Source organism: Orycteropus afer, unplaced genomic scaffold (assembly GCF_000298275.1).
Source record: "Orycteropus afer afer isolate SDZICR_OR568_19922 unplaced genomic scaffold, OryAfe1.0 scaffold00145, whole genome shotgun sequence".
Lineage (NCBI taxonomy): Eukaryota > Metazoa > Chordata > Mammalia > Tubulidentata > Orycteropodidae > Orycteropus > Orycteropus afer.
This window is the reverse complement of record NW_006921732.1, coordinates 4,133,077-4,148,314: the sequence shown is the minus strand read 5'-3', so window position 1 is coordinate 4,148,314 and position 15,238 is coordinate 4,133,077. Positions and strand designations below refer to the sequence as shown.

Below are 15,238 nucleotides of genomic sequence, written 5' to 3'. Positions count from 1 at the left end.
TCTATATAAACAGGTCCTACTCTGACCATCTTCCAAGGATGGTCCTTACTGCTTTCACCTCCACATTTCAGGGGTCTTAGACCTTCCCTCAGTACATAGTCCCACACTCCTAGCTGGTTATTGTGTGAGGAGGTGGGTACAGACACAGCCCACAGGTCTTCCTTTCTTGTCCTAGGTGCATGTACATCTCTGGGGTCCCTGGGACAGGGAAGACTGCCACTGTGCACGAGGTCATACGCTGTCTGCAGCAGGCAGCCCAAGCAAATGATGTTCCACCCTTTCAGTATATTGAGGTCAATGGCATGAAGCTGACAGAACCCCATCAAATCTACGTGCAAATCTTGCAGGTAAGCAAAGCCTTTGGGGCTTTTTGGTCATGTAGTGATGATTTTGGAAGAGCTTGTGACTTGTCTGAATTTCAAACACAGATTTTCTTCCCTTTTTTTTTTTTAATCTTGTTCTTTGACGCCTGCTCTTGTCCTTCCAGGTTAAAGTTGACACTAAAGTAGAAGGCAGAGTATAGGATATTGAAGGCCTCAGGCTAAATAGTTTCCTCTGCTTCCAGATTTAGCTTCAAGCCCAGGGCAGTAAAACCCTTATAGCTTACCATAGCTTAAAGTGCTTTTCCCCCAATGCAGAAGCTGACCGGCCAAAAGGCAACCATCAACCATGCGGTAGAACTGCTGGCCAAGCGATTCTGCACACGAGGCTCCCCGCAGGAAACCACTGTTCTGCTTGTGGATGAGGTGTGGAGGTGCCACGGGGACTGGAGGAGAAATGGGATGGTACTTGATCAATGCTCCAAAGCAGTTACTGGGCAGGGAGGAAGTCCTGGCTCCTTCCTTCATAAATCTGAGCCCATTCTCTGGGGTGAGGGGGATGTGTCCTAACTTGGAGAATGACCTCTCTTGACCTCTTTGCTGTTCCTGTGGTATGATCTGGGAAACACATGTAGCCAAAACAGTGGTAACACTCTCGGGCCCTGGCTCGATCTCTGGGACTGACCCCACATCTCTTGTCATTTCCCTGACAGCTCGACCTCCTGTGGACTCAGAAACAAGACGTAATGTACAATCTATTTGACTGGCCGACTCACAAGGAGGCCCAGCTCGTGGTTCTGACCATTGCTAACACAATGGACCTGCCAGAGCGGATCATGATGAACCGGGTGGCAAGCCGACTGGTAGGTGCTAGGACAGCTCTCAAGGTTTTCTTACAGTTCCATAATGAGTTCTGCAAAAATGAATACATAGGAAGATAAAGTGAATGGGACAAAGTAATTAAAATAATTTTCCAAATGTTATCCTTTCTATGTTGGAATTTAATGTGGCGTCATTGCATGATTTTCTGCAAACGTCACACCTTGGTGTTCTTGTCCCTATGCACTTTTGTATTACACTGAGCCATGGAGGTTTAACTTTTTTAAAAATATTTATGTGCAGGTAGTGTTAGATGATTGGACTATCGCAATGAACAGGCATATGTGGTCTCTGCCCTCACGGTCCAGGAAGTACAACATCAAAGATGTATTTGTAAGCAGAATGTTTGAAGCCAGGGGCTATGGCCATGTGTATCATAGTAGATCCTAAGATCTTCCCACCCACTGAGTAGAACATCTCTGGCTCATCTGCTTTTAACAATTCTGCTGCAATAGAAGATTTTTAAACTAAATGAAGAAACAGCTGGAGAAGTACTGCCCTACAGGATGCCACTGGCCACTGTCAGCAGCAAAAGGAGCAGAAAGCAGTCCTGGGATGAAATGTGTGAATTGTTACATGGCACTTGGAAATTGGGTTTGGGACCTGCAGGTTTGCTTTCCCCAGGGGCAATTGGTGTGGAAATTCAGTGACCTTGTTTCTCTTTCATCTTAACTCTGCAGGGTCTTACCAGGATGTCTTTTCAGCCCTATACTCACAGCCAACTACAGCAGATCCTAAGGTCCCGACTCAAACATGTAAAGGCCTTTGAGGATGATGCCATCCAGTTGGTAGCCAGGAAGGTAAGTCGTCTTCAGGGAGCTCATAGCTGCACCTACAAGGCAGCTAGCTATAAGTCTTGAGCATTTGCTAGGTGTGAGGCCCTATGCTGGGTGCTTTGAGGCTGGAGTTTAGGAAGTCCTATAAAAACAAATTCCAAAAAATAATAGAAACATAACTGAAAAATTTCTTAACCTTTCCACTAACTAATAAGAAGGCCATGAGAATGGTGGGCTTATATACAAATTAACAAATAATTCAGGGAGCAAACAGTTTTATATTATGAAGAAGGCAGCATAGTTAGAGTCAGGTAGACCGACCTGATATGAATTCTGGCTCTAGCACTAAGCAGGTGGGAGGTTATAAGAGAATCGTTTAAATGTTCCCTGAGCCTCAGTTTTCTTCTCTGAAAAAAGGGGGGGGGGCACTAATAATAGCTACCTTATAATGTCCTTGTGAGAGTTAATTGAGATCTTGTCTATAACATGCCTAGCAAGGTTCACATTCTGTTGTAGATCTGGAATATTGGAAACCTATGTCCTTTAAGGTCATTAGTAGAATGAGATTCTACTACAAACCAATGGAGGAACAAAATGGATTAAACGATTGTTTAAAGCTAAAAAAAAGAAAAAAACCACAAATTCACAAGTATTTCAGCACTGAAAGAACTAAACTTATTTCTGGTTTCTTTTTACTCCATATGATCTGATCTCTGAATACCTATAACAGCAGCACACATGTAACACCTGCTCAGAGTTGATGTTGTATTAGATTTGGTGGTTGGAGGTGAGCCAGACAGAAATGGTACCTGTCTCCAGACTGCTTTCTAGGAAACAGTTCCTAAGAGAGATCCTCAAAATGACCACCTAACCAGTCTATTCACCAGTTTTTCACTTCTGCTGTGTTGCTATTAGCAGTGTCTCAGAGTTCTTTTTCTCTGAATAGTCTTTTTTTTTTTTTTTTTATCATTCTATATACACCCTCTTCTCACTTATTGACATGGTTAAGTTCCAAAGACCACATCATTATATAACTGAATAACTGAGATTCATGGCCCAGCCAAGCTAACACATAACCTTAATTATCATAGCCAGCACTACTCTCACCTTGCACCTTAACATTCATGAATGCCAGATGAGCACTGTTAATGTGAAAAATAAATACGTAAATAAATACACATATATACACACACACACACAGGATACCAAGACATGAACGGTAGTTATCTCCGGGAAGTGTTTTGTGTGTACCTCTGCCTCATGATTGCCTTGTCCTGTATTTCATTTGCATTTACAACAGTAGTGACTACTGTCAGGTGGGCTGATATCGATGCCCAGTGGCAAGTGTGACAGGCAACATCAGGGGAGGGGTGAGTGGGTACACAGAACAGCTCCACCTGAGTGGGTGGAGGCATGCGAGAGTTATATGACAGGCTCAGCTCTGTGCTGCTGGAGCAACACCCACAGCCGGTTAGGGTTCTTAGCTGGGACCTGTAGCAGCTCCGTGGGCTGAAGCTTGGAGTGGAGAAGTAGAGCAGAATGAATCCAGCTGTGCAAGAGGAGGGCGAGGTGGGGCTGGGTGTGCAGAAGGAGGGTCTGGGGCCCTACCAGCAGCACAGGAGAAGGAAAGAGGCAGTCTCACAGTGGGAGCCCTACCTCTGGGTGCAAGGGGACGTAGGGGAGAGAGGAACTCATACTGGGTACTAGAGCAGGTGCCCATGTTAGGGGCTGGCTTTAGGAACACAGGGAGGACACTGAAAGTTCCGGGACAATGGAGCAGTATTGGGAGGGTAGCTGGCACCTCAGCTGTAGATCTGGAATATTGGAAACCTATGTCCTTTAAGGTTGGTGTTCCTGGGAGTGGCCCCTAAATGCTAGGAGAGACTGGAGCTGGTAGGGAGGGCCTGGCCCTTGCGCCTAGAGGCCACATGGAGAGGGGCTCCTAAGTGTACAGTAAGTGAATTCTTGGGATACAAGAGGAACAGGTGGTTCAGGTTGTCCAGGAAACATACTACCTAGAGGGGAAGGGACCCCAGGAAAGAGAAAGCCACCCTCGGGCACAGGACCCAGAGTCAAGGGCATAGGAGACAGTAATGTTAGGGTGAGGGAAGCGCAGCCTGGGGGCAGAGGAGGAGCAGAAGAGCACTGTGAACCAGGGAGAGTTGGAAGCCACTGCCCAATGGCAGACTGTGGCCTGAAGGATCCTCTTATGCCACCTTCATCTGGGCATTATTGAAGCCATGTCTGCAAGGAGGCTGCAGAAGGCAGCAGGTAAGGATGACATGTAATTTTCACATAACTCTGATTTTTACATGACCTGGTCTTCGGAACTTAACCATGTAGATGAGTAAGGAGGGGTATGTGTGTATTCAGTTTGATTTTCATTTTTTTTTCCAAACTAGACTTTATTAAAGATAAAACCAACCTTTATTAAAGATACTTTTCTTAAGTAATCATGATATTTCATCAGGACATGGACAAATAATCATTAACAGTATAAAACTCTCAAATTCCCTTCTTCAATGGACTATCAAAATCAGAAAGCTGCTGTAAAGCCCAATAAAGTCTTCATGGGATGCTCTGAACAGGGAAAGTTTAGAATGAGGATAGACATTGTCACCTTTAGCATTGTTGTTAGACAACTTTCTACAAGTGTCGGCTCTGACTGTTGGAAAATGGCAGAATTATCAATCTAAAGATCCACATTATAAAAAACGGAACCACTGCTGTTTTGAGGGATGCCACTGAGAGGGTATTACTGGAAAGTCCAGATTGCTTGACATACTAGCAGCCAATTTTGGGGGGTGGTTTAGATCCCAATAGGGCTCTGAGTTTAGGTGTGAAAACAAATTTTAGCTTTTTCACACCTCAAAGCGTTTGTGCCAGCGTGGCTGATGTGCGTAGTGTCAGGGAGTCCCTTCTGGGAACCAAGAGGAAGTCTCTCAAAACTAAAAGGGAAAGATATTTTCTTCCACCTTAATCTGGTTTCTCAGACATTCTGTTGGTGACATTTGCCCCTTCCTTAAAAAAACAACGCTGAAGTGGTCTGTGGGCTAACAATACAGCTTTTTTTTTAAAAAAAAAAAGTAAGATTCTGCGTTTTTATAAAACTTAATGAAAAATATTATTTCAAACTGTATAGTAACCAGAAGTACCACAGTTATAAAAAATGCACACACTTCACTTGGCATCTCCAGCACCTTCAGCTTTCTGTGCCTGGTTTATTTTGGCATCTTCGTTTTTCTGCAGGGTTCTTTCCATCCTTGCCTACGTCAACTTTCCCCTTTGAGTACCTTCTCTCACTTCTTTGTTGTTGTTGTTGTTGTTATGTGCCGTGGAGTCGGACCCGACTCACATAGCGATCCCTCCTTGGGTTTCCCAGGCAGTATCACTACAGAAGTAGATTGCCCCATCTTCCTTCCGAGCACTTCTTTGTAGGGACCTTTTTTTTTTTTTTTTTTTTTTTTTTTCTTTTTTTTTTTTTTTTGCTTAGGCCCTGGCTTTGGAGGAGCAGGTTTAGCAAATAAACCTTGCTGTGGCTTATCCTTCACCTTGGCTTTATTTATCTCCCTTAACATCCCCTTAAGCCTTCTTGGAGGTGATGACAGCAGGATGCAGGAGCTAGACACAAGCATGGAGCAGTGTGCAGGTTTTGATCAATCCAGGCGTCATTGTCATCACTTCTTCATACTGCTCTCAGTTTCCTTTTTAAAACTTACTATATCATGAACATGAGAATGAAATCATCATTTTGGGGATGTATCCAGGCAAGATTTACACCTGGGCCTCAGGTGAATGGTGGAGACTGCTGGCAAGTACTGGGAATACAGAAACTGATAGGTCTTTGCAGGCTGCAATGAGTCTTAAGAATTCCCTCATTGATGCCTCCTTTGCCATGAAACCAGAAAAACTGGATAGTTCCCAGCCAGCATTACTAAACATTTTGATCAAAGATTCTACAGAACAATCATGATCAAAAGGGGGAAATGTAGAAAAAAATTTCAAACTCCCATGGACTCTAAACTTTCTGGAACTACAGAGGTTGGATGCCTTGGAAGCTAGATGAACCCCTAAAACTACTGCCTTGTAAAATCAAACAACAATTTAGCTGAACTAGTAAAGAATGTCTACCGCTGTGCTCAAGATCTATCTGTATGGGATGAAGTGGGCAATAGCAACTTGAAAGATTAGATAGGAACCTCAGGGGCAGTGAGTTTATGTTAATGAGGGGGGAACAATGGAGGAAAGGTGGGTGAGAATGGTTGTACAACTTGAAGAACGTTATGTCACTGGATTGTACATGAAGAAATTTTTAAATTGCTGTGTACTCTCAACAACAATAATTAAGAAGAGAAGAATTCCCTCAGTGAAACTTAAAATACAAGTAGCATTCTAAGTCAGCTTGGGAAGGAGCGAAAGAGTCCCGGTGGAGGGAGCCCAGGATCTCCGCAACCTCTGTGCACACGGAAAGGAAAATGGCAGCAGCTAAGCTGTTGTGCGTTGACCTGGTTTCTCTGGGGCCTCGGACTTTATGACTTTCTTTCTTTTCCCTATTCCCATTTCTGACTGTCTTAGCCATGGACCCGACAGTCCCAAATTCACCACGTGCTGTGAGAGGGGCTCAGGCTTTGGCTTTATCTGCAGATAGGCTCTCCTTGGCCTCTTGGTCTTGACTGCTTATATAGTCACATTGCTGTCTTCCTGGAAGGATCAAGAACCCTCTTATTTTCAGATGAATCAGTCAGTAATGATATTGGGCTATGGGTCTCTTCTGGACTTTATTTTCCTTAAAATTAAAGCTGAGAATGTTTGCCCTTTCCATTGTGGAGTTACCTGTAAAACCAAGACAGAGGTTTGGACTCAGAGAGTAGAGTCCCATAGGCAGAGAAGAATAATGCCTATGTGTGCACATGGCTCCCAGCCAGGACTAAGGACTTAACTTTCCAGCACCACCTTTCCTTTTTAGCCAAATACAGACTTGATGTTTATAGATAAAACAGGTTCAGACAGTGAAGTCACTTGCCCAGAGTTGAACATCTGGGTAAATGGTAGAACCAGGATTCAGACTTCATGCTCTGATTCCAAGACCAGTATTGCATAGGTCTCCTGGGCTGAGATGGCAAGAGGACCTCAAGTGATAAAACATGTCCCCCTTGCAGGTAGCAGCCCTCTCTGGAGATGCACGACGCTGCCTGGACATTTGCAGGCGTGCCACTGAGATCTGCGAATTTTCCCAGCAGAAGCCTGGCTCTCCAGGCCCGGTCACTGTGGGCCACTTAATGGAAGCTGTGGATGAGATGTTTTCATCGTCATACATCACTGCCATCAAGTAAGATGTTTCTGCTTCTTTAACCTGGACCTTTCCAGAGAGGTCCGAGTCTGAGAAGGCCATGGAAATATGTTTTCCTTTGTGAGCTTTTAGTCATTCAATCTGAATTAACTGAAGGCATCTTTTTCTGAAGGGGCATAGTCTAGTCAGGAAGACAGAAAGGTAACCTTCAGAAGATAACCACCATTTGAGCTATACTGTAGTGTGGCTGTCCTATGAGTATTGGTGGTATTACTGGAGTGCAAGTGCTGTGGGAACAAGAAAAAGGTAAAAGTGCATGATGATACACCCAGCGCATGAAATGTACTTTACTGTGTTCCCTGCTTCCCAAGGAACATTTTCCATAATAGTTCGAGACTTTAGGCAGAAAAGCTAACCTTGCTGAATAATACAGGGGAACATACTTCTCAGTTCTTTATCTTTTCTAAAGACACAGAGACACTATTTGACTTTTCCTGTGGGCTGGTGGTACAGTCACTAGGGAGAACTCACATCTCCTCATTTCCTTTAAGAAATTCCTCTGTCCTGGAGCAGGGTTTCCTGAGAGCCATCCTTGCAGAATTCCATCGGTCAGGTCTGGAGGAAGCAACGTTACAACAGGTGATCTATCTCCTTCTGGGTTTTGATCTTGTTCCTTTAAAATATATGGAAATTTCAATCAGTGTATCTCAGTTTGTCTAATTTGTGTCATTGTGATTGTGCTAAAGAATATTGGGCCAGCACCTATTTTTACGTGATAGAGACTTTAAGGAGCTGGTTTGAAGATTGAAGGCCTGCTCTGTGCCAGATGCTGTCCTAGGAATGTGAGATTCAAAGATGAATAAAACCAAAGTTACTGCCCTTATAAACTCATATAACTTAATGTGTAGTGAGGACAAGGTTTCCAGAATGATACCATGTTTAGAAACAAATCACAAAGATCAAAACCTGAATATTATTTGAGGTCACATAAAAGGAATCATTAGATTGCACACCTTATGGGTGCATTGTAAGACTTTTCGGTAGGTAACGAGCTGCCTTCGAAGATGAATTGCTAAGATGTGTTTGAGTTGTGTGCTTGAGAGTGTATATCCCTGTTCTATGGTTTAGACATCTTTATTTAATTAACCTAGAGAGGTCAGGAAGACATTTTCATTTTTTAATGGGTTGGTGGTACATTGTTTATTAAAAATTTAGTTGCTGGTCATGTTTGACCACCGTTGTTCCTCTTCTTAGAACCCAAGACAGCTCTTCTGCAGAGAGTGACTCAATCTAACTTGTAAACATTTCCTGAACATCTATCTATAGCGTGTCACTAATTGACGGATGCCGGGGGCCCTGCGCTGAAGCAGTGAATGTCTCTGCTCCTAATAAGCTCCCAGTCACAACAAGTACAGGGTGACCAGGAAGTGTCACAGACTCACCTGACCTGGGGAGGAGCGGGAGGTGCTTTGTGATGGTTTGCTGGCTGTCCTCGTGCCTCCTCTTACTTATTCTCTCTGGGCCTTTTTGCTTTTCAAAGGGTCATGCTTTGGCCCCTGCTCACTGTATCTGCTAGGGAAAATGCCCTTGTAGTAAAACTTGAGTGGAATTATGATAGTCTCAGTTGTGGCACTCTCAGCCTCTGGAGACCAGGACTATTCATGTAACAGTAACAATTGCTGTATATTTTATATTCATTAATTCATGAGAGATATGGAAGTACATTTTATAAATAAAACTGAAGCTTAGAAAGCGAAGTCACTGCCCAAAGTTGCACACCTAGGTAACTGGTGGAACCAGGATTCAGACCTATGTTTAGTTCCAAGGCCAATATTGCATTCTGCCCTGCATTTGTGCACCATCGGGGTACCCACTGATGACTTCTGGAGCATTTCATAGGCACCAAAGGTCTCATTTTCCCAAAAGAAGGAAAGAAATGATCAGACTCAGAACCAGTCTCGTCTCTCCTCTGAACCCTTCAGGCATCTTACCTTGGCTCTGTTTCTCTTGTGCAGATATACAGTCAGCACCTGCTTCTGTGCAGAATGGAGGGACTGCCCTACCCCACCATGTCCGAGACCATGGCCGTGTGCTCTCGCCTGGGCTCCTGTCGCCTCCTCCTTGTGGAGCCCAGCAGGAACGACCTGCTTCTCCGTGTGCGCCTCAACGTCAGCCGGGATGACGTGCTGTATGCACTGAAGGAGTGAAGGCTTCGACGAGGAAGGACTGTGGCCTGCTGCTTTTTAAAGACTGATTTTCTTCTTTTTCTAAGCACACGGAATTGTAGCAAAGTATACTGAGTGGGAATGGCGGTGGTATCTATTTTGAAATTGCCATTAAATTGCTTTCTTCAGAGTGTGTGGGAAGCTTACAGTCATTATTGCTAGCTGTCAAGTTAGCCCTCGACTCGTGGTGACAACACGCACAGTGGAATGAAGTGCTGCCCAGTCCTGAACCATCCACATCATCTGTTATGGCTCAGATCATTGTGATTTGTAGGATTTTCATTGGCTGATTTTCAGAATAAGATCACCAGGCATTTCTTCCTAGTCTTAGTCTAGAAGCTCTGCTGAAACCTGTTCAACATCATTGCAACATGAACACCTCCACTAACAGACACATTGTGGCTGCACATGGGGTGCATTGGACTAGAATCGAACGTAGGTCTCCCACATGGAAAGTGAGAACTCTATCACTGAACCACCACTGCCCTTCCCACAGTGGCCCTCCCTCTGATGGTTATTCTCTGTTAACTAGCCCAGCCACTGATATAGTAGCAACATACTCTGTGCAGATATTTGTCATCTAATGTCCATTTGGGCAATGTCTACCTGCATGTACATGCATGAGCCAGAGCCCCTAAATGTCTTGAGTTTAGAGCCCCACTTCTGCCTGGCTGCTGCACCTGGCCCAAAAGCCTCCTTGACTGAAGAGATGGAGGCCCATGCCCAAGTTCCCAATGCCAGTCCCCCTCAGCTCCTGTGACTCGGCAGGTCTAGTCCCCACATTTTGCCTAAAGGGCACTGAAGTAAAAGTATAAGCCCCCGGTTCCCCAGGCCTGGCTCTGATGCCGTTGTCCACTTGTCCCACATTATCCCCACACCAGGCAGGTTCTCACAGGCAAGCTAGCTTTCCCTGTTGCTGGCTTAGAGAAAGCAGCAATAGCCAGGTGGGACTTGGGGGAACACACCGAGGCATTTGCAGCAAGAGCTTCCTGGGCTCCAGGGCATGACTGCACAGTAGTCCTAGTGAGCCCTGGGAGCCCTGCACCCTGTGGAAATGTTTGTACAACATCCAAATCACATAACATTCCTATTTCTCAGAATGTATTATGGATGCTAAGTGATACATACCTGTATGTGTATAAATGTATGCACACAATATACTTGTATCTATATAAGAGTTCTGGGAGGATATATAAGGAATTGATTACATTGGTTGCCTTTGGAAAAGAAAACTGAATGGCTAGGATTAGGGACGGTAGGAGTACTTTTCACTGTGTCGTTATGTGTCTTAAATATTAACCATATGAATGTAACAAAGTTTATTAAAAAAAAGAGCTATTGGGAGAAATACCAGTAATAAATAGTCCCTACCAACAAATGGCTAGAAATGCAATTTTAAAAAAGTACCATTTAACACAAAAACAAATCTTACAAAAAGGAAAAAGAATTACACAGCATAGAAAATATGAACTACAGTAGTAGGAATAAGTCTAAAAAAGAGATATAATTAATCTTTAAATCCCAATTGAAATCTTGGTAGGGTTTCTGCTATAACTCTGCAAGTTAATTCTAATTTTTGAACTAAATATTGCCAAGTTATTTCCAGAGTACTTGTCCCTATTTATACACCCATTAGCAGGGTATTTGGGTTCCAACTGTTCCATATGGTCACAGAAAGGTTTTATTGGACAATAATGGACTGAGGATCAAAGTTATAAAGATCTCTATAATTAATAAATAAAATGAGCATGAAAAAGTGGAAACATAGTAAAAGCATGTAAATCAAAAGCTATTGGTATCTATTAAAACTTGTTTTAGTTTGAAAAATGCAGCAGTCCTAGGAACCAGCAATTCTATTCCTAAGTATATGTACTAGACAAAGATGTATACACAAGGAATCATACGCAAGAATGTTCACAGTTATTGTTTGTAACAGCAAGCCACTGGGAAAGTGAATTGTGTATTTTTATGCTATCAAATACCATACAGAAGTGAAAATAACTTGATAAAAGTATGTTTATCAATATGGATGAAATTTACAACCAGGGCTAAGTGGAAAAAGAAGTTGAAGGACATATGCAGTATGATACTAATGACATGTTTAAAAGCTTGGAAAACGTGTTGCTTGAGGATACACATGCCTAGTAGAGATAGAAATACTCAGGAACACTAAACACCACATTCCAGATGCTCACCACCTGTTTGGGAAAGGGAAATTTTGCAATATGTAGTGTGTGCAGGTGCCTTCAACTGCATTAGTGAGTTTTTTCTTAAATGTGGTGGGTGTCCATGTATTTATTAATTCATATAAGAAATAGGAAATATTGACACTGCTTGGTCACAGCCAGCTACCCAGAGGGACTGAGTAGTTGGACCTGTGGGCTCGGGACCATAGTCGCAGGGGACATCAAGCTCAATTGGCATAACATACTATACAAAACATTGTTCCACCTCCTACTTTGGTGAGTAGCAACTGGTATCTTAAAAGCTAGCAAGCTGCCATCTAGATGCAACAATGGGTCTCTCGTCGTCAAGAAGAAAGAAGAAAACCAAAGTTAATGGAAACAATCAGTCCTATCGACTGGTACACCATCCAATCTGCAGCCTATACAACTATGAGACCAGAAGAACTAGATGGTGCCCAGCTACCACTGTCATCCACTTGGAAGGGATGTAGGAGATTCTGGATAGAGAGGGAGAACAATGTGGAACAAAACTCAAAATCATTTGGAGGGGGGAAAAAAAAAAAAAAGAAGGTGGGGACCAGGTTTGCTGGTCCAATAGAGCCTGGTGGAACCACTGAGACTATGGCCCCTAGCTGCCCTTCAGGTCTGGAATTGAACCCACACCTGTGGTTTCCAGCCAAACAAAGTACAGGCATGTGAGTTAAACATTTACCTCAAGTAGACACACGCCCTGGAGAGAACAATCATGGGAGAAGGAAGGGCTGCTTATGCACAGGGAGACAGCTCAGGTGGCAGGAGAGTATGGAGGGATGGACACGGAAGAGGTAACTATGGGGAGGAAGTGGGAGGGGAGCTGCTGCATTGTAAATTTTGGTCAATGACATGAGACAAAGTATATGTGAACTGCTGTATGGAAAGTGAATTTGCTCTGTAAATCTTCACCCAAATCAAAATAAAATAAAATTAAAAATTAAAAAAAAAAATAGGAAATACTGAATGCCTACTATGTACAATGTGCTGCTCTAGACACTGGAGATACATTAGAGAGCAGAAAACATTTCTGCTCTTATAAAGTTTGCATCCTAAAAATTGTTAAATACGTGTATCTGTATGTATCTTAAACATTACAAAATAAAAATTTAAAAATATACAACTCAACAAAAAAGACAACCCAATTAAAAAATGAGCAAAGGACGTGAATGGACATTTCTCCAAAGAAGATATACAAGTGGCCAATAAGCACATAAATTGATGCTCAGTGTCATTAGTCATTGACAGGTACTGCTGAGTTAATTTTGACTCAATGACCTCGTGTAATGTGGCAGAACTGCCCCATTGGGTTTTTGGCTGTAATCTTTCTGGGAATAGATTATGAAATTCCAGTCTTTCTGTTAACAGCAGAGCACCTACCTGTTGTACCACCAGGGATCTTTCACACCCACTAAACAAAAATAAATAAATAAACTCATTGCCACTGTGACCCTATAGGACAGAGAAGAACAGCCCCATAGGGTTCCAAGGCTGTAAAGCTTTATGGAAGCAGACTGTCACATCTTTCTTCTGTGGAGGAGATGGTAGGTTCAAATCAACCTTTTGGTTAGCAGCTGAGCCCTTAACCACTGTACCACCAGGACTCCTTTCACACTTGCTAACAAAAAAAAAAAAAAACACTGTCATCAAGTCAATTTCGACTCATACACAGTGATCCCCACTGGGTTTCCAAGGCTATAAATATTTACAGAAGCAGACTGCCCCATCTTTCTTCTGTGGAGCAGCTGGTGGGTTTGAACCAGCCTTTTGGTTAGCAGTCAAATGCCTTAACCACCAGAGTTCCTTCCTACCCACTCACTGCCATTGAGTTGATTCTCTCATAGCAACCCCCACTGGGTTTCTGAGGCAATAAATCTTTACAGAAATAGATTTCCCCATCTTTCTTCTGCGGAATGGCTAGTGGATTTGAACTGCCAGCCTTCTGGTTAGCAGTCAAATGCCTCAAGCACTGTACCACTAGAGCTCCTTCTCACAGCCATTAGGATGGCTATATTCAGAAAATTGGAAACCAGCATGTATTGGCAAGGACATGGAGAAATTGGAAGCCTCATGCATTGCTGGTGGGAATGTAAAATGGCAGCCATTGCGGAAAATAATTCAGCTGTTTCTCAAACAGTGAAACACAGAATTACCACATTACCCAGAAATTCCACTCTTAGGTGTATACCCAAGTATGGTGGTTAAGTTTGTGTGTCAACCTGGCAGGGCCTGGTTGAACAGCTGGGTAGCTGGATGTAGTATTATTCCCCATGATGAGACTGGTAATCAACTCCATGATGGAACCTGTGAGCAGCTGAGTAGCTGCCTTTGGGTATGTGGTCTGCTTCTTGGATATAAAAAACAGCTTTGGGAATGGTCTTTAGCTTATGGCATGCTTGAACCCTGCATGTAGCTGTGTCGTTGTTCAACAGCCTGCCATGCCCTGCTGACCTTGGGATTTTCAATGGACTTGAATTGATGGCCTGTCATGTGGTTTGGTAACATCGGGACTGTGCCTTTTTATTTGTCAATATTTGTCAACCTTGGGCTTGTCACCCTCAGCAGCCAGCAGCTGCCTGAGTGTAGAAAGACCTCTGGCTTCAGTGGGCCTGGAGCAAGAGGCAGAGCTGAAGCCAAGGTTGAGGGGATCTCACCCAACCCCTAGAACCTGGCACTTTGAACTCAGACTTCTTGTTGTTGTTGTTGTTTGCCGTCGAGTCGGCCCCAACTCATAGCGACCCCTCCTTGGGTTTCCGAGGCAGTATCACTACGGAAGTAGGATAGCCCAACCTTCCTTCTGAGGAGTGGCTGGTGGGTTTGAACCGCCAGCCTTCTGGTTAGTAGTCAAGTGCTTTTAGCCACTATGCTACCAGAGCTCCCACTTAAAGCCTCTAAATTGTAAGAGTAAAGTCCTGTTTGTTAAGGCCATCCCATTTGTGGTATATTCTTGTCAGAGTGGCACTAGGTAACCAGAACACCAAGAGACCTGAAAGCTGGAACTCAAACATGTATGTGTGCATCAGTGTTCACAGGAGCATTATTCACAATAGCCAAAAGGTGGAAATAACTCAAGTGTCCATCAACAGATGAATAGATAAAACACCATGTGGTATGTACATACAATGGAATATTCTTCAGCCATAAAGATAAATTATGATACATGCTACAACACCTTGAAAACATTATGCTCAGTGAAGACACAAAGAGAAACATTGTATGATCCCACATACATAAAACTTTCTAGAACGCAAATGCAGTGACAAAAATGTTATTAGTGGTCACCAGGGAGTGGGGGAAATAGGGAATGGCGAGTTATTGCTTAAAGGGTACCAAGTTTCTATTTGGGATAATAAAAAGCTTTTGGAAATAGATAGTTGTGATGGTTGCACAACACGGTGAATGTAATTAATGTCACTGAATTGTACATTAAAAAATGGTTCTACACTCCAACACCTCAATAACAAAAAGACAAACAATCCAATTAAAAAATGGGCAGAAGACATGAATAGACACTTCACCAAGGAGGATATTC

General features: G+C 43.3%; 1 protein-coding gene across 1 annotated transcript in view; it reads left to right on the top strand.

The window, feature by feature from the left end:
- The window catches only part of ORC1 (origin recognition complex subunit 1), a 30,847-nt gene extending 21,375 nt beyond the window's left edge, over window positions 1–9,472 (top strand). The window contains exons 10-16 of the mRNA XM_042781658.1: window positions 176–347; window positions 639–746; window positions 1,034–1,183; window positions 1,880–1,999; window positions 7,135–7,304; window positions 7,817–7,904; window positions 9,281–9,472. Coding sequence (XP_042637592.1) covers window positions 176–347; window positions 639–746; window positions 1,034–1,183; window positions 1,880–1,999; window positions 7,135–7,304; window positions 7,817–7,904; window positions 9,281–9,472 — 1,000 coding nt within the window. The remainder of the gene's footprint in view (window positions 1–175; window positions 348–638; window positions 747–1,033; window positions 1,184–1,879; window positions 2,000–7,134; window positions 7,305–7,816; window positions 7,905–9,280) is intronic.
- Window positions 9,473–15,238: the final 5,766 nt, after the last annotated feature.